Source organism: Typha angustifolia, chromosome 7 (assembly GCF_048772165.1).
Source record: "Typha angustifolia cultivar Huaian chromosome 7, ASM4877216v1, whole genome shotgun sequence".
Classification (NCBI taxonomy): domain Eukaryota; kingdom Viridiplantae; phylum Streptophyta; class Magnoliopsida; order Poales; family Typhaceae; genus Typha; species Typha angustifolia.
The window spans coordinates 14,579,595-14,602,676 of NC_133245.1; the positions used below are offsets into that span (position 1 = coordinate 14,579,595).

The 23,082-nt window shown below is 37.5% G+C and overlaps 5 protein-coding genes across 6 annotated transcripts; 1 reads left to right on the forward strand and 4 right to left on the reverse strand.

The window, feature by feature from the left end:
* Positions 1 to 264: 264 nt before the first annotated feature.
* Positions 265 to 6,750, forward strand: LOC140763934 (uncharacterized). Its single transcript, XM_073102317.1, has 12 exons — positions 265 to 787; positions 876 to 960; positions 2,112 to 2,242; positions 2,379 to 2,481; positions 2,654 to 2,668; positions 3,474 to 3,619; positions 3,777 to 3,972; positions 4,214 to 4,288; positions 4,596 to 4,712; positions 5,170 to 5,214; positions 6,190 to 6,288; positions 6,427 to 6,750. Exons 1-12 carry the CDS (start codon positions 495 to 497, stop codon positions 6,445 to 6,447), a joined length of 1,326 nt encoding a protein of 441 aa, XP_072958418.1. The 5' UTR covers positions 265 to 494; the 3' UTR covers positions 6,448 to 6,750.
* A 307-nt stretch (positions 6,751 to 7,057) lies between these two features.
* Positions 7,058 to 9,984, reverse strand: LOC140763395 (microtubule-associated protein RP/EB family member 1C). Its single transcript, XM_073101571.1, has 7 exons — positions 9,749 to 9,984; positions 9,458 to 9,613; positions 8,657 to 8,763; positions 8,063 to 8,276; positions 7,867 to 7,980; positions 7,409 to 7,717; positions 7,058 to 7,310 (listed from the first exon to the last, which is right to left on the reverse strand). Exons 1-6 carry the CDS (start codon positions 9,854 to 9,856, stop codon positions 7,442 to 7,444), a joined length of 975 nt encoding a protein of 324 aa, XP_072957672.1. The 5' UTR covers positions 9,857 to 9,984; the 3' UTR covers positions 7,058 to 7,310; positions 7,409 to 7,441.
* A 1,811-nt stretch (positions 9,985 to 11,795) lies between these two features.
* LOC140762590 (glucan endo-1,3-beta-D-glucosidase-like) lies at positions 11,796 to 12,359 on the reverse strand. The gene is made up of 3 exons (XM_073100464.1): positions 12,287 to 12,359; positions 12,131 to 12,162; positions 11,796 to 12,047 (listed from the first exon to the last, which is right to left on the reverse strand). The coding sequence occupies exons 1-3, from the start codon at positions 12,357 to 12,359 to the stop codon at positions 11,796 to 11,798; spliced, it is 357 nt and encodes a 118-aa protein (XP_072956565.1).
* Positions 12,360 to 13,743: 1,384 nt separating this feature from the next.
* LOC140762592 (major pollen allergen Ole e 10-like) lies at positions 13,744 to 15,293 on the reverse strand. Its single transcript, XM_073100465.1, has 4 exons — positions 15,215 to 15,293; positions 15,074 to 15,105; positions 14,732 to 14,972; positions 13,744 to 13,823 (listed from the first exon to the last, which is right to left on the reverse strand). Exons 1-4 carry the CDS (start codon positions 15,291 to 15,293, stop codon positions 13,744 to 13,746), a joined length of 432 nt encoding a protein of 143 aa, XP_072956566.1.
* Positions 15,294 to 15,728: 435 nt separating this feature from the next.
* On the reverse strand, positions 15,729 to 22,646 carry LOC140762511 (ultraviolet-B receptor UVR8). 2 transcript variants are annotated; one of them, XM_073100366.1, is made up of 6 exons: positions 21,905 to 22,646; positions 18,171 to 18,374; positions 17,983 to 18,093; positions 17,195 to 17,563; positions 17,013 to 17,120; positions 15,729 to 16,356 (listed from the first exon to the last, which is right to left on the reverse strand). In XM_073100366.1, the coding sequence occupies exons 1-6, from the start codon at positions 22,241 to 22,243 to the stop codon at positions 16,015 to 16,017; spliced, it is 1,473 nt and encodes a 490-aa protein (XP_072956467.1). In that variant the 5' UTR covers positions 22,244 to 22,646; the 3' UTR covers positions 15,729 to 16,014. The 2 variants fall into 2 exon arrangements, with proteins under 2 accessions (XP_072956467.1, XP_072956466.1); XM_073100365.1 differs by having other exon boundaries at positions 18,171 to 18,380; positions 21,905 to 22,645.
* Between the last annotated feature and the right edge of the window lie 436 nt (positions 22,647 to 23,082).

Here is a 23,082-nt window from a genome sequence, read left to right on the forward strand (position 1 = left end):
CTCAACTAGAAATGCAACATTTATAACTCAGATTTCTATCAATGCTGGGTCGTTAGTAATGACACCATGTGGAGGAATTGATCGAATCATATTGTAAAAGGTCTCTTCGATGACCCTTTATTTTCCCTCTAAAGCTTATAAGGAGGTTCTATAAACATATACATGAAAATTAACTTTATTTTGCTTTGTATTTTTTTTTTAAAAAAAGAGAGAGAGAGAGAGAGAGAGAGAGAGAGAGAGAGAGAGAGAGAGAGAGAGAGAGAGAGAGAGAGAGAAAGAGAGAGAGCACTTACAATGTTCTTTGGCTCCGGTAAATTGGAATTCTTCTAATCATATGCCTGTTTGGCTCTCGAGTCGGGTGTACATAAATCTAACCCCTCCCTGAATCCAGACGGACTACGAACGTCTCCCTCTTCTTCTTCTTTTTCTTCTTCTGATTCCTCTTCTTCTCGTCTGAGGATCCACAGATCGATCCAGTTAAGATCCGGTGAGTGATGTCGGCTCACCAGCCCGGTGGCTCACCGGGCCGCCACTCCCTCGCGTTCCGCGTGATGCGTCTTTGTCGCCCATCATTCCAGACAGAGGACGCCGTCCTCCGCCTCGATCCCGCCGACATCTTCGCCGGTGAGGATCTCTTCGACGACCCCGATATCTCCCCCACCCTCCTCGATAAATCCACCGCCGCCGCGGATGGTGGAGACTTCAGTTTCCGCAACCGCTTCCAGCTCCAAGATCCGACCGATGCGATGGCGCTCTCTGGTCTCCTTGTCCTTCCGCAGTCCTTCGGGTTCGATTCCTCGCGTCCTTTGTTTCTCTCTTTGCGAATGTGCTCTCTCTTTCTCAATCTTGATTTCTTTCGAATCATTGGATATTAGGGCCATATACTTGGGGGAGACGTTCTGCAGCTACATTAGCATTAACAATAGCTCCAGCTTCGAAGCTAGGGATGTGGTCATTAAGGTGGTTTCCTTTCCCGTTTGATTCTATCCCATTTTTTCAAAGCTTGGTATGGTAATTTATGTAGCATTTTCATGTTGCGAGAAGATATAGGTCTGCATTTATTAGATGATTGCAAGATTGATTTACGTAATGATTCTTGCCGTAAGATTGGATTACCTGGATTTAATATTATGTTGTCTACAATGAAGATTGTTGTTTAGTCCCTTTCATTGATGGCCAATACTAACAAATGGTTTCTAGACCAAAATTATGTATTAACAATAAGTCGGATTATATCATTTCTTTTCAGGATCATATAAAGTGGTGAATAGTAGACTATTAAACTTTTCTACCTTCCCCTAATTTTCCACATGCCGTGAAAAAGGAAAAATGGGGCAAAGGGAGGCTTTTATGTGCTATATAGTAGATGATGCAATTTCAAGACCAAGCACTTTGCTAGGCACAAGAGGAATGCACATTCTTAGCATTTTCTTATCATTTTGTATATGCGCATGAACTAAAACAAGATATATCTGCTTGGGTCCATCAAATAGAGTTGAGAGTATAAGTTGTGGATTTGGTGGAATTGTCACTTTCTTCAGTCTTCATTATCTGGAAGATGGGGAATGTAGCAACGGATGGATCCTTTTGTTATCCTCCCTTGCTTTTATGTTCCCATATGGTGTGCTTATACTAATATCTCCCTTATTATCCCCTACATGTAAGAGGCAGGTTCTTTATACTTTATGTTTAAAGGGTTATTTAGAGCTAGTAGATGATAACAAACCTTATTCCTTGTTCTCTGCAACTTCTTTACTCCTTTCTTTCCATTAAGAATTAGTCTGCCTGTTTATACCTTGTATATCTTTTTTATCCCTCTGAGTTCATAGAAGAATTTTAATTGCTTGCACAACTAGGTCTTATCTAGCTGCTGTAATCACATAATGTTAGATAAAAAACATAGGGACCCAGAAGTTGAATGTGATTATAAATCCACTCAAAATAGCATAATACAGCTTGTTAGGTCATATATTTTGCTGTGTTCATTTTTTCCTAATTTTCTGAACCATTGTATGTCTGTTTATTCATCCAATTAACCTATCAAGCTTTATATATTTTGATTTGGTTGATGATACTTGCTTCATGCTCACAACAGTTTATGTTTCATTCAGGCAGAAATTCAAACTGAAAGACAAAGAATAATGCTACTGGACACATCAAAATCGCCTGTTGAATCTACACGCGCTGGAGGCAGATATGACTTCATTGTAGAACACGATGTTAAAGAACTAGGAGCGCACACGTATGTTGTTTCTATATATACATAAGTGTAAATGTACAATTATTAGTATTATGTGTATGTGTCTCATTCTGTATCAAGTTCCCCTACAGTCCTAAGAATGTAAATTGATGGGGTTATGTTGCTATACAATCTCTAGGCTTATCTGCAGTGCTCTATACAACGATGGTGACAGTGAGCGTAAATATCTCCCACAGTTCTTTAAGTTCGTTGTTGCAAACCCACTTTTTGTTAGAACAAAGGTGTGACCTTTTTGTTAACATACAGTTTTGACATTGAAAATGGTTTAACTTCTTAGTTCCTTTTAGATTTCTGAAGCAAGATGTTTCCGCTTATGTGAAAAAAATTGGAGTTTCATAATAAATCATTTTCCTATAGACTTCTCAACTCAAGTTATTTTTATCTGTTTTGCAGGTCCGCACAGTTAAGGTAGGTTCTCTCTTGCATCCTCACTAGTCACTAGAAAAGCAGATTGTAAGTCTATCCATACTCTAAGGGCAGTTGTTTGGAACTGTGGATGTTGTGTTCTATGTATTTTTTGTCTGAATTCTACTTGTAAAATGCAAATGTTTCTTTTTGTTGAAGATAATATACAACTGGCTGACACTGGATTTTCTTTTGTTTTATACTTCAGGGGTTAATTTTAGTATTTAGCACAAATTTTCTTACTGCTGTATGTCGGTGTGCCTCTGACCTACTGACAATGTATGTGGCCATCTGGTTTAATGTATTTGAAGATATTATGAAACGACATCTATATGCATAGGATAAATTCCCCAAATCCATAACATAGTCTTTCCAAGTGCCAAGGTAGATCCATATGCTGTATTTTGGCGTTCATTCAATTTGAGTCGCAGTTTGCAATGAGAAGAAAAGAGGGGTGGACCTCCTGATACAACATAAGAATTTCTCAAAACTAGAAGTCAAAATAACTTGGAAATTAAGTACAACAAATAAGGCTCTTACATTTATATGGAGTCATAAGCTTTTTGTACATATATATGCTTGACGACATTTTTCAGCCAACGCTGCACCTCCAAGAATATTATTATTAACATTTGGTATGTTTATGATATTCTATCTGGACAAGGTGTGATGGTTTAAAATGCCAATTATGTTGCTCAATTTTGTACAATCTTGAGTTGTTCTCCTGTATATTTGATTCATTTTACTCTGTTTAATTGTTTCATGATGCTTAGAGTTAAACCTTTCTAGAGTTTGTCTGCTATATCAGGAGAGTACGTTTCTCGAGGCTTGCATAGAGAACCACACGAAGTCAAACCTTTACATGGATCAAGTTGAGTTTGAACCTGCTCAACAATGGAGTGCAACAAGATTGGAAGCTGATGTACATCCTTCAGAGATGAATTTTAAGACTAGGTAATTCACATAATTCAGATGCACAGATATTTTACCAATTCCCTATCTGGATTGCTTATATGATATTATTTTGACTTCCATTCTAAGGCAGCAGTGAGTCCATTAAGCAAGAGATTGGTCATAGTTACTCATGTTTGTTATCCATATTTGTGGACAGGGATATGTTTAAGCTACCTGTTCTCATCAGAGCTGGGGGAGGAATACACAATTATCTCTATCAACTAAAGTTGTTATCAGGAGAGTCTGGGCAAACAAAGGTTGATGGGAGCAATATTCTTGGTAAATTTCAGATAACATGGCGCACAAACTTAGGTGAACCAGGACGCCTGCAAACTCAGAATATTCATGGCACTGTTAGTACAACACATTCTGCTTTATCGCTCATTTATTGCAATTTTATCATTTGAACAACAAATGTGGAATGTCTCATTCAACATAATTTTGGAACGTGAAATATTTCTTTCAACATAATTTTGGAATGTATTTTTACTTTTTAGAGAAACAAACGAATCATTATGTAAGATATGAATGATCCTCTGTGATGGAAAGAAAGAGATAAGGCATCTTAAGTATAATACTTTTGTCTTTTGACAGCCTGTTGCACACAAGGATGTTGATCTGCGAGTTGTCAAAGTTCCTTCAGTCATTAGTCTGGAAAGACCTTTTCCTGTGAGTATCTATCCAAATATTTTGTGCTCCTTTATAATTGCAGTACAGTTGATGTTCCATTCCTATTGCCTTAGGTTCCTTCATGGTGAACAAATGACCAATAAAGCATGAATATGTTTTGACAACTTGAATTGAACATTATCCCACTATACTGTGGGCGTAATGTTTTTCTACACAATTAATGATGTGAAAATATAGTTCACCTTATGCCATTCCACATATGTAACCAGGATAGTTTTATAATTCTGCAGAATCTATGTTTATTTATTTCTGTTATTTTGTATACTAATTCTCTGAGCTTCATCAGGTCCATTTATGTCTCACAAACCAAATGGATATGGCATTGGGCCCTTTCGAAGTCTTCTTAGCTTCCAGCATCTCCGAGGAAGAGAAAGCTATCTTGATTAATGGAATCGAAAAGTTGGTAAGAAATTCAGTTGCTAATAGTTTATCAGTCATAACTACAAACTTTTATCATTATGCTCTATTTATTTGACTCAGTTAGTATGATGATTGATAATTCTATTGAATTTGTGCTATGGTAAATCCGATATGGACAATCTTATCTGAAAAATAATAAGCTTTTACTGTTGTCTTGCTCAAGTAGTTCTTCCCTTAGTGAACCATCATTTGACCTCTTTGCCCCGTATCTCCTGCTCAGATTATCCTGACCTTCCAATTAGAAGGTGATTTAAGCCTATAAGTAATACTTAATGCTATATTGCTATGTGTCATATTGATATTCGTTTTTTCTCTTATATCCTAGAGTTATCTGCACTTTCTGATATGTGTTTGTCTTGAATGATCTTTTTCTAGTTAAGTTGTTATCTGCACTTCAGTAAAGTTTCCCCAGATAATGACCATTTTCACTCCCAATACAGGTTCTACCAACAGTGGAGGCTTTTGATTCTATCAATTTTAACCTGGTGAGAAAGGCCAAGTACTAAACTGTCTGTTTTTGTATCCATAAACTATTTAACTATCTTGCACACATATTCATGATCTTTGATTAGAAGATATTCTTAGAATTGGCCTCCAAAGAAATTTTACTTTCGAAAAAAGTTTTATTTTTTCTTTTGGGATCCCTGCTGAACTCCTAGATTTTCCACCTTTAGGTGTCCAGTGTCCTTCATTTGATACCAAAGAAAAACTAAAAGGAAAAGGAAAAGCACTGGAAAGCCACTCTTAATCTGGAACTGAAAGCTATTTGGTTTCCTCTGCAACCTCGAAACTACATTATGGAAGGCTCTTTCCAGCAATTGACACGTATGTATAGTAGAAAATATAAAAAGTCAGTAAATTCTGAAAATGTAGTCGCTAAACCTCAATATATTTCTGAGATTCTTTATGAACAGGAATACCCCAAAATCCTCAAGATTTTGGAATTATTGGATGAAATTTTCTTGAGCTGCCTCTTTGAGAAATGATGTGATGGTTGTTTCTCCCGTCGTGGTGGCTAAAACCTATAGATTCTCCATTGGCTACTGAAGAGGAGCCATTGGGACAGCATTAGCTGCATAACTGGTCACTGCCTAAGCTGGACTTCAAGGCACCAAAATGGGCCTTAGAGCTCTTCCCATGTGGCACAGAAGCCGCAAACATCTTGTAGTAGGAAAGTATAAAGGCTTGTCATTAATCATTGGAGCAACAAGAAGAACCTTGTTGTTTGCAAATGAGGATTCCAACACTTGGTAGCAAAGCTCCAAGCATCATAGGTACTGTGGATAATACCCTGCAACCTTAAGTACCACAGCCTTAGTCTGGAGATATGAGCTTCTCTCTTGAGAACTGAAATATGCCTCTTATGTCTTATAATTGGCAATGATAAGGTTGATAAGATTATCTATAATCAAAAAGCAAAAAATTAGTAGTTGATAAGCCTTGTAAAAATGTTTGTGCAGAATTTGGTTGCTACTCAGCTTGGGATCCAGAAAATCTCGGGAATAACCATTTCAGCTATTGATGATAAAAAAATTTATGATCCTTTGCCAGATATAGAGGTAAACAGTTTCTCTGATTTTTCCTGTTTAATTGATGAGAAAATTACGACAATCTTTTGATTTGCTTAACTATTATACTGCTTATTCATAGCCGTGACAGTCTCTAAGCAACTACTGATGACTTCATCATCTTTTCAGATTTTCGTGGATGCAGAGTGAGTGCCCTCCTACTATATTATGCATGCTGCATAAAATTTATTGATAGATTGTGGCGTTCCTGATTTCTGTATATCAGCTTAATTTAAATTGGACTTGTAACTTCCACACTGAAAACAACAACACAGATATGATAATCAAGCTATAGCATTCTTTCAATCTTGCACGAGAATGCAGCAGATGCAGGTATAATCCGTACTTCGATTGCTTATCAAAGAAAATAAAATATTTACTGTTTTGTTGTTTTTTGATGAACAAGAAAATGATTCAGGAGGATCATTTAAATCTGTGATACCAAACTCATCCGACCTAAAATAATTTTCAATAGTCATCAGCATTATGGCTTCTGTAGAATGATTTCCTTTTGGCTTGTGGAATGCATTCCATGTTTAGGTCGTGTTTTTTATTTTATTTTTTTGAGAAAAAAATAAACAAGCTTGTTTTAGTCAATAATGTGTTATTCAGCTGAAATTTACCTATCATCGGTTCTATCCTATTAAACTAGAATAAATTACAGCGTAATAAATCCTTGGGGTAAGGCTCCCCTTTTATATTCTTCTGGATGTAAATGGTAATCCAACTCATTTTTCACCCATCCGCATACGAATACCTGCTAAAGTTGTGCTACCATATCCGCCAAGTAAATGGTAATCCAGCATCCCTTGTAGAACAAACGCTTAGAAAAAACAGTAGATAATGAAACTATATATCAGCTATAACGACAACATTCTTTTACTTCCTCAGGAAGTAAATGATATCCAATTAATACAAATTATGAAGACTAGAATCACAGCAACGGCGACAAGATGCGTTTTATCTCAAATCACACCTATCTTAGAAGGCAACAGTCGAGTTGCACCACAAACCTGCCCTCCAAATGAATAAAAAAAAAGAAACAGTTTAGCAAAAAGGTAGAATGCTAGAATTGCCAGATAACAAGTGAATAATGGAACAACGAACAGACCTTGAGCTTGCATAACGCGAGCACCAAAAACCTTCAGCAGTTTGTTAGAGGTGATCCGCAGTAATGCACGTCCGAGATGTCTGAAAGCCTTTGCCTTGGGGAGAGAGTCGAGTTGGCTGCAATGTCAACCTCGAGGGTCGATATGTTCTTCCTCTTCTGCGTCTCTTGCTTCGGTATCTCTTCTGATGTCTCGGCGATTGGGCTAAGAGGCAGCTGCTGAGTCTGTTGTGCTATCATAGCCTGTGCTTCAGCCACGACGGAGGGGTTGTCGTCTGTCGCATACAGTATTCTTTGGATGGCACCCACAATCTGCTTATCGTATAGAATGATGGAAATAACATCAGAATTTTTACTACTACAATAAGTTACGAAGTACTTCTCTCTATTGATATAAAGCTCTAATGGAGTTGTTGTGGTTACAAACTGGAAAGTGCAAAGGGAAATGCTGCTCTACTCACAGCTAAGTGCTCAATCTCAGGGCTCTGACACAGAATCTCTATATCCCTCAGCTTAGCAAAGTAGAAATCTCTTTCTTTCTCAAGACTGTCAACAAACAGCTTCAATTCTGTGATCTGCACTCAAAGTCAAAAAGTATATGCTTCTTATACTATGAAGGAATCCGATAACTGATATTGACCTGAGCATATGACTTACCTGCTCATCATAAGCTGGTCCTCCAGCATTAGATGCAGGCTTTGCACTCTTTTGTGATACATTTGCGGAATGCCCATCGTTCTTTTTTGTCGTGTTAGATATCTGAGCTTTGGATGCAGCAGATGAAGTCTTGGATGGTGCTTGTGCAGGTGCTGTCCTTTTATTTGCTTCCTTTCCACCTTTACAGGCATCCCTTCGCTCCACAGGATTGTAACTGGAAAAGGGAAATAATTAGAGAAGCTGGGGAAGGGAAAAGAAAAGGAAACGAAGCAGAGGGTCTGTAAAGATTAACATAACACACTATTGATGCATAGCCTAATCCCAAATGGAGTATTAAAAAAAATTAAACTACTGATGAAGAAGAAACAGGATCAACCATTTGAAGAGTAGAAAATTAGTAATATATAATGGTATTACACAGAAGGGAAAATTATTTTCGTTGACAAAAAACTATCCTAGGTATTAAAGAAAAGCAGAGTTATTACCTGAATTTTCAAATTCTCTTCAGAGGAATGATAAATTTAGATACTCAAATATATTCTAACAACTAATCTGGTCGAATAGCAAGCAAATTATGGGAAGAAAGGTATTTACTTGTTCATAGCACTTCCACCAACAGAATCGCAATATTTCTTCATCCATTGCATGAACTCCAAATTGTCCAGGGGCCTTCCTTTCACAAGTTTGTTCACCTCAATATGCTGAGAAGAAAAATAAAAGAGAAAACAAGGAATGATATCAAGTCAGTTGCTTTCTTTCGGCAATAAATGAGGACGCGGAGTTTAAACATTTTGTAGCAGCAGTAGCAATGGTAATAACTACAATGAAAACCACGATTACCCAACTAAAGTTAAATAAATAGAAGTGCTAGGGTCCGGCAGTGGATAGTTCCCTGATGCTAATAATGTTGCCCTGTGAGAACTCGCAACCAAAGAACCTAATAGTAAGGGCATTAAAATCCCTTCTGGTTCTTTTTTTTCCCTCCTGAGGAAGTACGCGATTTTGATTTTATTTTCATAGCTGTCATTTGGATTCCAAATTCCCGAATTTGCCAAATGTAAGCAATGCCCAATTTTATTGTTGCCTAATTGATTTGTCTTCCCGAACGGAGGATTTGAATCCCCTCTTTCTTCACCTCATTTTCCCCTCAACAACGTTAAACCAAGCTACACTGTAGCAAAACTCTCTCAGTTCAGGATGGCCTCTGCAGTCTCTCTCGACGGTTAGAGATAAAAATTGCTTTATATAATTGTGTGCCCTTACTTTCCTAAATTTGGAAACACAATAGGTAATATTCAAATCTAAGACAACCACAATTATAACAAAAGGAAAGCAGTCCAATTAAACGAAAAAATTCTAAAAGATCAACGCAAAGTGTAGAAGAATGCCATATACCTTGGTGATCTTAAGCTTATTAAACACATCCTGCAGCACCTTATAATTCTGGATCATGTCGTACTCGTTCTTGGCATCAAAGTTGACCTTGTGCATCGGCACCATTCCCGGATGCACCGAGTCCATCAACTGGCAGCCGACGGCCCCCGACGCCGCCTATCAGATCCATCAACCACCAGCGCCAGATCCACATCAAGATCCAAGCAAGAAGAGATCAAACAATAATCCAAATGGAAATCAACAAAATGATCAAAAGGGAATCGAGAGAACCGACAGAGAGCGAGATCTCACCTCTTCTACTTTGGAGAGATTGAGGTGGAGCGTGGAGTTGATCCATGCGAGGATCTCATTCCTCCCGACGAAGTAGGCCGAATCCATCATCCCTATCTTTGTCGCCATTAGCCTTCTTTGAGTTCTCCTTGGTGACCCTTCTCCTATCCTAGTCGACCGGAGAACAGAGATTAGAGAGAGAGAGAGAGAGAGAGAGAGAGAGAGAGAGAGAGAGAGAGAGAGAGAGAGAGCGGGCTGGAGAGGAATTCAAATTTGAGTAGGGCTAGGATGGGGAATGGCCGTGTGTTTTATAGCGAACTTTTCGGGCTTACGGGTTGGGCCATATTGCCCGTTAATCCAGGAACGCGGCGGATGTGTTCTATTGTCTCAATCGGACAGTGGAAAGGTAAAGACCAGGTTTTGGAATTTTGGCCATTTCGAACGGAAATTGTCGCAAGAGAGGGATGGTGTAGGCAGTAGTGTTGTCAGAATTGCTAATAACCATGGTATTAATTTGCAAATTTCTTCCTCACCCAATCTTACAAACAAAATAACATTGGCCTAAATAGAAAAACAAAATAAATTGAAAATTTATCAATAACATAATAGCTTTCGCTTTAATAAATATTTATCGTTCAACCTTAATATTATATCATTAACATCTTAGAAACAAAAAAAGGTTTGATTACTTTTATTACTTTTAAATTTAAAAAATATTTTAAATACCCTCGTTGGACTTTAAAACTAGTTCTTCGATTATTTTCGCATTAGTTAAGATCATTTTGCATCTATATTAATTTTAACTCACCTATAGTAAATAATTACAAAGAAAGCTAATAAAATAGTATTTTTAAGGCATTTTAAACAAAATACATAGGTCAAAGAATAAATATTCATATAGTAGTGTATTAGTGTAAAAAATAATAAAGGCCAAATATTGAGTGTTTTTTTTTTAAATTCTCTTTACAATACCTTTTCTTTGTTTTGTATTGCTAGTTGATATATGAGAATGAAATAAGAGGTAGAACACTGATGGAACTACAATAAACTAAATCATATCAAGCAAGCTTCAATAGAGACAAGCACTCATGCAAAGAAAAAGTGAAGGTGGTAGGGTAACAATCATGGAATCAAACCTCCCTCTTGACCATCATCAACAATACCACAAAGAAGCACAGCGTGAGGATCGGAGGAAGAACTTAAAAACATAAGAGAGTTAAGAGTTTTGTGGCAACAATTTAATGCCTCAAATCTACAACACGTTGTAATAGAACAGCATAACCTCACCGTAACATTAGCAACAATGCAATCCGCAAAGACCTCTAAATAATGGAGTCATAAAAAATATCCTCGTTTGAAGCAATAGAAGCCGAAGCCTTCGCTTGGGATACCATTGTTGGCGTCCTCTAGAAACGGGGGAGAAGGGTACTGGAGCTCAATGGCCAAAGTAGAAGCCATAGGATGCGTGGAGTTGGCAAGAACTCCGAGTATGACAATGAGTTGGAGGCCATCAGCAATTAATAGAGGACAATAACGAGGAGCAGTTAAGGATTTTAAGCTTGGCGATGATGGATTCAAAGAGGGGAGAGGGAGGAGAAGATTGAGATAGAAGAGAAATGAAGTAGAGAGGAGAAGAAGCGTCTCAAGAAAAGGAGTAGAAAGGAAAACCTCTACTAGAGAATTATATTTAATCCGCTATACTATTATATTTCATAATATCTCACACCTATTTGATGAGAACAACCAAATAAATTAGAACAATACGAGACCAAATATCTTAAAGCTATTTTCATAATCCCCAAAAAGAAATTTACAAAGAGAACTCGAAACAAATTCAAGACCCCATCCTTATTCTTAAAGCCAATTATAGCTCTCTTATTCCACTGCATTCCAATCCAAGACAGCCTTAGTTTCACGGGTAGATGCACGACCCACTCGCTGCAGCCCAAAAAAAAATAGATAATCTCAGATTAATAATTAAAAAAAAATTAAAACCAAGCAAAGAAAACAAAACATATTATATAAAAAAGACGAATTAATTAACTAATTAAGTTAAGCATAGTATGAACTACGGCTTACAAGGGTTCGCTAAGGAGAGCATAGCATCACCGCCGAAGTTGCATGCGCTGCTTTGAGATCCGTGCGCCTTGTAGAATTTGTTGAAGACGACGGAGGCGTGGTCTTTGACGGTGTTGGGGTTGAAACAGGCACCACCGGGTCGGATCGAGCTGCAGTCGACAGCTCTGCCGCAGAGCACGTTCATGTCATTTTGCAACCTGCCGTCGTTTGCAAAGGGGCTCGCGATGCACCACCTTCCGGGCTGCAGGAATTAATATACATCCATAGCCATCTTATGAAAATTAACTGTAATTATTAACCCATTAGTTTACTAATTACACTTACGAGATTACGGTCGACGCCGACGTTGCTTCCTCCTGCATGAAGAAATATAAAAATAGAGACAAATCATTGTATATATCGACTGGGTCGATACAATAATAATCTATAGTCTATGTTAACGTTTAAATGTTTCATGCATGCAGAAGTTGGTATACAGACCTGCATGGACGTAAGCAATGGAAGCTAATGCTACGACGACGTAAGCAAATGGCAGTCCCTTTGAGATCGACATGCTTTATTGCTATCTCTCTCACTCGTCTCTATCTCCTTTTTGGTAGAATAATAGATGACTTGATGCATCCATCAACCACCCAAGGGGGGTGGGTTTTATAGAGATTTTGGTATCTTGTGGAGATTTAGTGCTTTAAAGGCACTAAATCGATCTTTTGGTCTATTGCAATAATTGCTCAAGATATACTCTTGAGTGCATCTGGTTTGAATCTCTATCTTGCCGAACAAAGAGAGAAACTCAGAATGGAATGCTATTACATTGTTGTATATTGGTAGATATGGGATACTAGTAGCTGTTAAATACGCCCCATAAGATCAACCGTGATTCTTTTATGCCAAATATAATCCATGATCATTGGGATCATGATATTGCTGATGTATTGCCAAGATAGGCAGATTCGGATGTCTTAACTGGTAAGATACTTTATGATTTTCAAATTCTTTTGATTGATATCTTCAATATATATTAAACCTTAATAACTTTTTGGAACAGAACAGTAGCTAAAAAGTATTCATGTGGTAAATCGTTCTAGTTTTCAGAATATATATAATCCAATCATTCTAGTTTTGTCCAGAGGAATAATTTTCTGTTTGATCTTAATTAATCAACACATCACGAGATAACTACAATTTGTTCTCCAAACTACTATAATATTCATTTGGCAAATATTTTAATATCCCTCTAAAATTTATAATCTTAATTAAATGATTATAATAGCCGGTTGTCATATTCGGTACTGGTTTCGATATCACATTACATAGAAAAAAAATATCATATTAGTTTAAAAAGATTGGATTACGTGTACTTAACTTTCGTATCACTTATTCCTTTCTTCCATTAAGATATCCTTGAAAATTATAATCGTTAGATCTTTATTAAATATATTGATAAATAATTATCTTTGCGATACAGAAGAAGCCATATTCATGTTCATATTTGTGCACATCCATTCGGATTATGATCACTTAGCACGGTCAACCTAGAGATAAGCTTACTAAATCCATGATGAATGAAGTCTAAGAACTTTATTAAGATATGCAGCTCCTTAAACACATTAGAAAACAGATGCTATGATCAAATGACTGAATCTCAAAAACACAAGTATCAGAAATTGATGCAGCAGAAGAAAGTTGACTTGAATATCGGGATTGGAATTTGCCTCCTATACAAATGATACATATATATACTAATCATATTCACTTATATTTTAGAATTTATTTTAAAATATAGAAATTTTTTAAAATAATTAAGATATAAATTATTTGTATATAAAGTCTAAAAATAATATATATATATATATATTATTTTTTTAATCTCTCTCCTATTCTTTCACTCGCCCCATCTCTCCATCTCTCACGCAAATAAAAAGTTTCATTGTTTCCCTCTATCTCTCGCTAACGAAGACATAAGGGAGTTTATGTTCTCTAGCTCTGTCAAAACCATAATAGACCGAACACCTCAAATCTACAACACAATGTAATACAACAAAACAGCCTCACCTCAACATCAGCAGCAAGGTGATTCACAAAAACATCCAAACAATGTTGTAAAAAAAACATTCTTGTTTGAAACAATGGAGGCCGAAGCCACTACTTGAGACATCATTAACGACATTCCCAAGAAAGTAGAGGATGCATGGAGGTCGGCGAGATCTCCGAGTATGGCAATGAAGCAAAGGTCATCATCAACGGTAGAGAACAACGGTCGAGGAGCAGAAGAAGCATCTCAAAGAAAAACTTATCTCTTCTTCTCCTAGCCGCTCAAACTAAGAAAGAAGAGAGGAGGAGATCATCAACAATCATATGTCCTAGCCATTGCAAATTAAAGTTTAGGAGCTTGCAATACCTTTCATAAATTAATGCCATAAGAATTATTTTAATCCGTGGTTGCTCTACATGCCTAACACAGTGATTTGATATAATTATCGTGCCAACATTGTGTCCAAGCTGAATAAAAAAAATTATTCCATAATATCTCACACCTATTTGATGAGAGCAATCAAACAGAGTAATTACAACAATACGAGACCAAGTGAGAATACGACGCAAATAGCACTTGAGGATATATATAATCTTAGTCAATTTTCATCATCCCGAAAAAGAAATTTACAAACAAAGGACAGTACAATTCAAGAGCCTAGCTATCCTTATTCTTAAGCCAATTGTAGCTCTCTTATTCCATTCCAAGATAGCCTTAGTTTCACGAGTAGATGCACGACCCACTCGCTGCAAAGAAAAAAGAAACACATCTCCGATTAATTATTAATAAAACCAAGCAAAAAAAAAAAGTATATAATATAAGGAATTAATTATATTAAGCATATATATATATATATACATATATATGTATGTGTGTAGTATGGCATGGCTTACAAGGGTCGGACAAGGCGACCAAAGCATCACCGTTGAAGTTGCATGCGCTCCTTTGAGATCCGTGCGCCCTGTAGTATTCGTTGAACACGACGGAGGCGTGGTTGTTGACGGTGTCGGGTTCGAAACAGGCACCACCGGGTCGGATGGAGCTGCAGTCGACAGCTCCGGCGCAGAGGGTGTCTATGTCCTTTTGCAAACTACGCTCGTTTGCAAAGGGGTTCGCGATGCACCACGTTCGAGGCTGCAGGAATTAATCTACATCCTTCACCATCTTATGAAGATTAACTATAATTATTAAACCCATTAATTTTATATCCTGAAGAAGATGGTAATTAGACTTACAGTGTCACGGTCCACACCGGCATTGCTTCGTCCTGCATGAAGAAATATAAAAAAGAGACAAATTATGGTTGGTATAATATAATCTATAGTCTATTAACGTTTAAATGTTTAACTAATGCATACAAAACTAGGTATACAAACCTGCATGGACGTAACTAGAGGCGATAAGAGCTAATGCGACGACTACGTAAGCAAATGGCAGTCCCTTTGTGATCGACATCCTTCGTTGTTATGTCTCTCACTTGTCTAGTTGTCTATAGACTCCTTTGGTAGAATAGCAGATGACTTAATGCATCAAACAACCACCCAAGGGGGTGGGTTTTATAGAGAATTTAGTATCTTCTGGAGATTTAGTGCGATGAAGGCACTAGATCGATCTTTTGGCCCATTGCATTAATTGCTCAAGATATAGTCGAGTGTTGCCAAACAATAGGCAGGTACAACTGTGTAAGGGTTAGGAAAAAAGAGCTCTAAACCAATTTCATTTTACTGTCTAAATAATTTATGTGATACAAGGATGAGTAGAGTTTTTTCTTCTTCTTTTTTCTTTTTTCCTCCTTGACGTATATATACAGATAGTATATAATGCTATTAAACCTGAATAACTTTTTGGAACATTGAATTCATCCAGCATAAATACAGACAGAACAGTAGCTACAAAACTATCATTACCTTTGCATGCAGAGTATATATATATATATATTGACAGTTCGAGAAACTGCACACAAATCAAATCATTCTAGTTTTATACAGATGAGCAATTATTTGTTTGATCAAATTATTCAATACATCACCAGAAAACTACAATATGTTCTCCAAACTACAGCAGTACATTGTAACTTAATTCACTACAAATGCAAGTTATCGTTAATCACTTAAAGCTAACAAAATGTATACTGGTACAGAAGTGCAACTGTCGGGAACTAAGACCTTCAATGATTTTACCCACTTTGTGCTGCAATATCCATGTCATCTACTGTCCTCCGAATCATGATTTCTGTTGGTTTTAAGCAACCTCTGATACATTCATGTCCAAGCTGTGCTCTTTCATTGTCCCCAAACCCAAATACCACGCCTCTGTTTGTGACTGCAACAGTATGGTACAAACCGGTGCTAATTTGGGAGACATAGTGGGAATGTAGGCTATCAAGGATCCGCGGCTTCATAACTTTGTCCGAGCTTCCCCTATCTGAGAAGCCTAGGCTCCCAAAACCCATCCACCCAAAAGCAAAAACAGAGCCTTCATCTGTAAGGACAAAGGTTTTCCTTTTCCTTGCACAAACCTGTCAACAGTAGCAGCCACCAAGATAAGAATGATCAAGATGTCGTGAAAACAACAGACATGATTTTGAGGATACATTGCACTATAAGCATCCAATATAAAAAAAAATTAACTCCAATGTTACACAAATTATTGAATATTTAATGCTTGTAAAATAGGAAGAAAAGATTCTGCAAGGAAAACTGCATGCAATACAAATACCTTGTGTCTTCTATTTGAAAAAAAGAAGCTGAAACTGCTTTTGTCAAGGAGAATGGAAAGTGGCAATTGAACAATCCATAGTTATTGCATGAAAGGAAAAAGTTTAAAGATAAAGTGATGTAATTGCCTGTAGTCCAGCCAATGCTCTTAACAGTTGTATTGAGATAGGGCAAGTTTACAATGATTACTCCATCTGATTATCATTTTTCTTAATCCTGGATAGTTGTCATCTATCAATTTAAGTTAACAACTATTATAACTTCCGACATACTAGACTAGTTGTTGACAGCAGATGTTGCACTCAACTATTACAATTAGCATAATATACAGTAAACTTAAACTTATCTAAAGTAGGATGAACTACAAAAGATGGTCAGTATTATTATTTTTCTGATTCAAGCCTAAAAAATTCGATCATTTCAAGGGACAAAGTAGACGGAAACAACAGTAATCAACCTGCACAGCAACTTGACCCTTCAGACTGGCCAGTAGTTCTGGACTAGTCTTGTCATTCTCATCACCATGGCCAAGGGCTCCACAATAGCCTCTTCCCCATGTATAAACCTGCAAAAAGATGTTCATATTATTATTTTCCTGTGAGGGCAAAGAGAGAGTAGATGCAATAGTAAATTACTAACATATCCACTGGAATCAAGAGCCACAGCATGTTCATCCCCAGCAGATACCCGAACTATACGAATATTCCTCCTTCTAAAAGATTGGATGGCACGCGGAACAAGTTCATCATGCTGGTCTCCATGTCCTAGGCAAAAGTTTGTACAAGAGCCAAAAGAATGAACTGTGCCGTCATCCGTTACGGCAAAGGTGTAGCTTGCACCAGCTGCAACCTGAGCTACATGGCCGATACCCTCAAAGAGTTCAATATTCCTAGGAGTAGGCCTGTCCAATGTGTCACCATGACCTAGTTGACCGTGCGCATTACTTCCACAAGTGTACACTTGCCCTTGCCTTGTAAGAATGACAGTAAAGCTTAGCCCGGTTGCAACCTAATATCAAAATTTAGGGGTTAGCTTTGTACATAATTAGCAATCAAATTTGTTGATTGTGGGGAATAACCTAACCATATGCAATTTGCGATTGTTAGTAATGGAGACCATGCATAGAACTTCCCCATATGATTATCTTATGAACTAAATCCTTAGTAGACCAAAATATTTAGACAATGACATTTGTATCCTTTAGCAATATAATGTAGCTAGGATATATCCTGCCCTTGTCTAGCATCTTGGGTCGAAGGTATGTTGCTGATACTTTTGATTGCATCACTGAGAACATAGAAAAATGTTTTGCGAAGCATATCAGAAGATGCTATCACATTTAAATCTAATATTCAGCTCCTGCTAATATGCATGCTTGTTAATATTTGGTAGGCAGCCAATCAAAGTTTGGAATTGAAGATATATACCTGCTTGCAAGGTATGCCCTTCAGTGCTTCAATGCGAGTAGGCCTAAATATTGTGCGCCCAACTTCTCCATGACCGCAACAAAATGACGAATTATCCCCACAAGTAAACACCTAACAAGAAGAAAAGTATCTAAATCAAACCAAGATAACACGTAACACTACTGCCATAAATAATAAACATCAAATACCTCTCCAGATTGCGTAACAAATGCTGCATGGTTGTGAGAGGCAGAAACATGGATCACAGGAGAGAGGGATGGAAAATTGACCCGGCTAAATGCTACACATTGTGTTGTATCTTGACCATGACCTAGAACTCCACATAAACTGGATCCACAAGAAAAGACTGAAGAATCATGAATCAAGAGAGTATGATATCTTCCAGTAGTTACCTGCATCTGGATATTAAAAAAAATTACTTGGGCAATAGGTTACCACAAATATCTACCTATCAACAGGACAAAAGAAATACAATATGGAGAAAATACATCAAAAATATTCAAGTTTGTTCATATTTCTGCAACAAGGAAACTGAGATAAGCTTATCACTTAGCACATGGAATCAACAGGTTACCATTCTGCTTATCACTTAGCATGGTCAACCCAGAGATAAGCTTACTAAATCCATCACGAATGAAGTCTAAGAGCTCCATTAAGATATGCGACTCCTTAAACAAATCAGAAAACAGACATTGTGGCCAAATGCCTGAACTTCAATAACACATGTATCAGAAATTGATGCAGCAGAAGAAAGCTAATTTGAACAAGATTAAAATCTAAACAAGATGCACATCATAGCTAATCCATCATTTCTTTCAGCCTTTTTCAACTCAATAACTCAGTATTTTCTTTTCTTTAGAAAGGTATGAAGAAAATGCATAATAGGACACAAATGTATCATCATCAAATCGATAGAGGCCCAAGCTAAAAAATAAGGATGGTTGTGCCAGTTGGCACGCCCCGTGAAGATGAGATTTTGGCCCTTAGCACGAGTGCATGTCGACCTGTGTTGCCCCTTGTCGACCGACATATGTAGAGTATCAGACAACAAATAATTTGTGCCACCTAAAACCCATCAAGGGTTAGTCAAACCACTTTCCCAAATAGAAAAGGTTGAAGTTAAAGAAGAAGAAAGAGAGAAGGAGAGGAGAAGGAGAGAAGAAATAAAAGAGATTGAATGGCTTCCTTCATATGCTCTTTATAGGCTTCTTTTGCAAGCTCCTATACCCTTTTCCGGCAGTAAGTCCTATGCCTTTCCTCGTCCCTCAAATCAAAACTAATTTGTATCACCCGAGGTGACGACTCCCTGTGGAACTGTGATGCATGCCCTCAAGCTCAAAGTAAAGTGGGTTCTCATTTTGACCAATTGACAAAAGGAGCTCTTCTTCTTAGCAAGCTAGGTGACTTCTCTATCTATACAAGAGAGTTTTGGAAATATATTTAAAGGATTCAAATGACTTTACTTTTGTTTCTGAAGCCTCCTCTAAGAAAATATAAGTTCTTGAGAATGACCTGAGACTCGCGTCTCAAAGTTGCTTGTCAATGCAGAATTTTTCGAGCCTGAGAAGGAGCGTGCAATGGCAAACCTTCAATTGAGCAGGTGCTGCGTTGCACTAAATATCAAAGCTTTACCGCAACCCTTAATCTCTATACCCTTTCAATTCACTAGATCTCCTATATTAGAACATGAACTAAGGAAGCAATGAGAGTTGCTGCTGACGAGGGTTGGCAGAGCAAGGTATGATCACAAGAATTATTTGAGTTGAGCTTTCATTTGGCTCTTGCTTGCTAAAAGGTTTATACTATACAATACAATCTTCTAGAAAGTGTTTCTTGAGCCTAGTAAGGCCTTCACTTTCTAGAGCTGATTGGGTGGACACTATCCCCTACATCGCTTCCCCCTTGGGGGGATTTCTATTAGTTAAAGAATGAAGCCCTTCCTTGAGCCTACGAAAGACCGAGGTTCATAAACATAAATTCGGTGTCCTTGATCCCCGCCCCAAAGCCAATGCCCAAAGCCTTTCCTTGAGCCCAGTAAGGTCTTCCCTATCTAGAGATGACTAGGACAAATAGCCGAGGGCACCGATTGACTACATCAGTCTTCGCTCAGTGAGCTATCAATACCGCTTTGCTTGCAAAGCGAAAGAATCTGATTATGTAACAACCATTGATCATGCCAAAACTGCTCATTGCTCGATCATTTTAAAGATAAAAGATTTATTCTTCAAATCCCATCAAAAATTAAATTTTCTTTCGTTTCGTAAGTATTTACTTTTATCTATGAAAAATACACTTTAAAATATATGAATAACATAAATTTTTTAATATCCTTTAAATTTGCCCCAAATTCAAAAAAATTAAAATTAATATGTCAAACTCATTCAAATTATGTTAAAATTAGTATTGTAATACATTAGATTAACTCCATATGAGTTGATTTGTACCAAAATTTTATAACTTTTAAGCTAAAATTTCAGCATAATTAGAATTATTGCTTTTCCCCAAATTTTCACTCACAAAATTTGATATTCATTTAATTCAAGAAATGAGAACAATTGTTATAGTAAAAGACTCTATTGTAAATTTTGATATATATAAAAAAACCAAAAATATATAAAAATCATAAAAATATATTAAATATGTGCGAGTAGGCAAGCCAGTGTGCAATCGGTCGAGAGAGTATCGGCCTAGCACATTTCATTGATATGACAATCTTTGGTAAAAAAGAAAATTATTAAATCACCTATTTTTAAGGTTTTAAGTATCGAGATCCAAATTGGCCTCCTGAAAAAACGATATGCATCGATCATATCAGCATATCTAAAAACTAAAAAAAGACTAATGAAGATATATCAAATATAAATTATTAAGTCTAAAACTAAAAAAGTATTATTTTCTCAATCTTTATATCTCTCTCCCTTTCTCCAACTCAACCTCACTCTCTCACACAAATAAAAATACCTTTCTTTCTCTCTCTCTCCCATTCCTTCTCCCTATCTCTCACTCTCACTTGAAAAAACTCACCTCTCCTTCTCCCTCCTACTGCCCCTCTCCCTTTCTCTCCCAAGCCCCAAATAAATTGATGCTTCTCTAACGTAGATTCAACATCCATCAACGTCTGGTGAACTCCTCCAATGCAGATCTCTCTCTCTCTCTCTCCCTCCCTCCCCGGAGTCCCGATTTTTTTCATTTCATCCGAAATGGTCAAAACTCGCACGATCCAGATCAAGATCGGCCAAGACTGAGAACCTTGCTACTTTTATAATTCTAAAGCAGTCATTTTCAAGTCTCTGTTTGTGCACAAAAGCAGTCCAAAGAAGTACATTACCACTACTTTTAGCTAATTTTAGCCCATGCATTGAATTGCATTGTAAAATATCCAAAAGCATATATCAACTAGATGCGAGTGAGACCTCAATGTAAATCTTCGTCGGTGTGTTGAGTATTAGCTACAAAATCTGCACTAAAAACAGAAATCAGTACTGCTAAGAACCCTGTTCTTCCTTGGCCACTTCTATTGCAGCCTTTCCCTGACAAGCTAATTAGTTTTCAGGTCATGGATAGCCACTTCAGAAGACGATATATCAAATTAAACATTCTTAATGGAAAAAATGTGAACCCAAAATTAGGAATCTCCCTCACAAAGTAATCTGACTTCACTTATAATGTCATATGATCAAAAGATAATCTATCAGTCGCAGCAGTTAGACACGGGTTTTCTGTTTTCACTTTGCACTATCGCTAATTAGAATTTAGAAAGGAAATTTTTACCTACTAATAGTAATAGATGACTCTAGGAAGCCAACGAAAAAGTTTCAGAGAAATTTAAGTAATTTGATTTTTAATCAATTTGAGAACAGGAACGGTATTCAACAACAAAAGAGATAGACAAGAGTTTGGCATAATCAAAGAAAAGTAGTACATTGCCTGCTGATGTCTCCACAGTGCCAGAAGATTGCTCCACGGACTGCAAGAATCTCAGCACCTTCTTCCAATTCCCACCGCATCGCTCAACGAGATCACCCCTTGCATTCGGCGGCAGGCAAGCAAACACCGTATGCGACTCGCAGACGTGAAACGCCGCGAAGTCAACCATGGATCGAAACTTATTGGGGAAAATCCCATGGCGTCCTCTAAACAACTTACAAGTGGACTCCAAACTCGCAAGATCAGCTGCGCCGAGGCGCCCCGAGCTCAAAACTTCCAAAATCAAGTGGGTAGGAAGCTCCTCGATGGAGAAAGCACGGTTCTTTTCCGCCATAACGCCCTCAAAATCGGGAATTTCGACGAAATCTAGGACTTGGAGGCCGAGATCTCGAAGTAATCGAAGAGGGACGATTGGAATAATAAGAAGACGTCGGCCGGGAGAAGCATGAAAGAGATTAAACTACTGGAAGCGAATCTCGGATTAGAATTGGTAGATCTCGAAGAATAAGAGAGGAAGAGAAGCATCAAGAAGATCTAAAAACTCCTAGGAGACCAAAAGGCGAAGAGGAAAAGGATCAAAACAAGAGAGGAGAAGGCGATTCGACGGAGGAGATAAAGGCAAGGGGATGGAGATGGAGGAGCGGAATCTTCTCTTTTGGCGGATTAAAGTTATAGAATTCTTTCCACCGAGATCACTCGAGCACGAGAAGCTTCGTGACAAAGCTTTGCACTAGTGGCAAGAGGTAGGAGGGGGAAACAGGACAAAAAATAAATGGCCGGAATTATTGTGCGTTATAATTGTGTCGGGGACCCACAGAAAGGAGAAACGCCATTGGCTGCTCAAGAGGAATTCTGAAGCTCTCTGTCGTCGAGGCAGGGTCTTGTAATTATTAATTCCAGTTGTTATTATTATAGCTCGCGAATAGTGAGCCTAGCGTGGACCGGGAATTACGGCTCGAACGTGGCTTCCACTTGGCGTTAGCTCGTTCCCTGATGGATGACGTGGCGGTTTTTACTTTTATTTTTTAATTTTATTTTATTCATTTATGCACGTAGGCTGTTTTTGCTAGATCTAGTCCAGTGGCATCTTAATATCATATAGATAAGTATCATTTTTTGTTTCTCCCACCGATATAATCTCATGGTTTGCAGATATTTTGAGAAACAATGGGT

Coding starts and splice junctions, on each gene's coding strand:
- LOC140763934 (XM_073102317.1), top strand. CDS start 495: ATGTCGGCTCACCAGCCCGGTGGCTCACCGGGCCGCCACTCCCTCGCG. Junction 788..875: donor GTCCTTCCGCAGTCCTTCGG/GTTCGATTCCTC, acceptor ATTGGATATTAG/GGCCATATACTTGGGGGAGA. Junction 961..2,111: donor CTAGGGATGTGGTCATTAAG/GTGGTTTCCTTT, acceptor TGTTTCATTCAG/GCAGAAATTCAAACTGAAAG.
- LOC140763395 (XM_073101571.1), bottom strand. CDS start 9,856: ATGGCGACAAAGATAGGGATGATGGATTCGGCCTACTTCGTCGGGAGG. Junction 8,277..8,656: donor GGTGGAAGTGCTATGAACAA/GTAAATACCTTT, acceptor TCCCTTTTCCAG/TTACAATCCTGTGGAGCGAA. Junction 7,718..7,866: donor CTGAGATTGAGCACTTAGCT/GTGAGTAGAGCA, acceptor TACGATAAGCAG/ATTGTGGGTGCCATCCAAAG.
- LOC140762590 (XM_073100464.1), bottom strand. CDS start 12,359: ATGTCGATCTCAAAGGGACTGCCATTTGCTTACGTCGTCGTAGCATTA. Junction 12,163..12,286: donor CATTGCTTACGTCCATGCAG/GTCTGTATACCA, acceptor TTCTTCATGCAG/GAGGAAGCAACGTCGGCGTC. Junction 12,048..12,130: donor TCGGCGTCGACCGTAATCTC/GTAAGTGTAATT, acceptor TAATTCCTGCAG/CCCGGAAGGTGGTGCATCGC.
- LOC140762592 (XM_073100465.1), bottom strand. CDS start 15,293: ATGTCGATCACAAAGGGACTGCCATTTGCTTACGTAGTCGTCGCATTA. Junction 14,973..15,073: donor CCGGTGTGGACCGTGACACT/GTAAGTCTAATT, acceptor TAATTCCTGCAG/CCTCGAACGTGGTGCATCGC. Junction 13,824..14,731: donor GGTCGCCTTGTCCGACCCTT/GTAAGCCATGCC, acceptor ATTGTGTTGTAG/ATTTGAGGTGTTCGGTCTAT.
- LOC140762511 (XM_073100365.1), bottom strand. CDS start 22,243: ATGGCGGAAAAGAACCGTGCTTTCTCCATCGAGGAGCTTCCTACCCAC. Junction 17,121..17,194: donor CTCTTGATTCCAGTGGATAT/GTTAGTAATTTA, acceptor ATCTTTTTGCAG/GTTTATACATGGGGAAGAGG. Junction 16,357..17,012: donor AGGGTCAAGTTGCTGTGCAG/GTTGATTACTGT, acceptor TACTGTTGACAG/GTTTGTGCAAGGAAAAGGAA.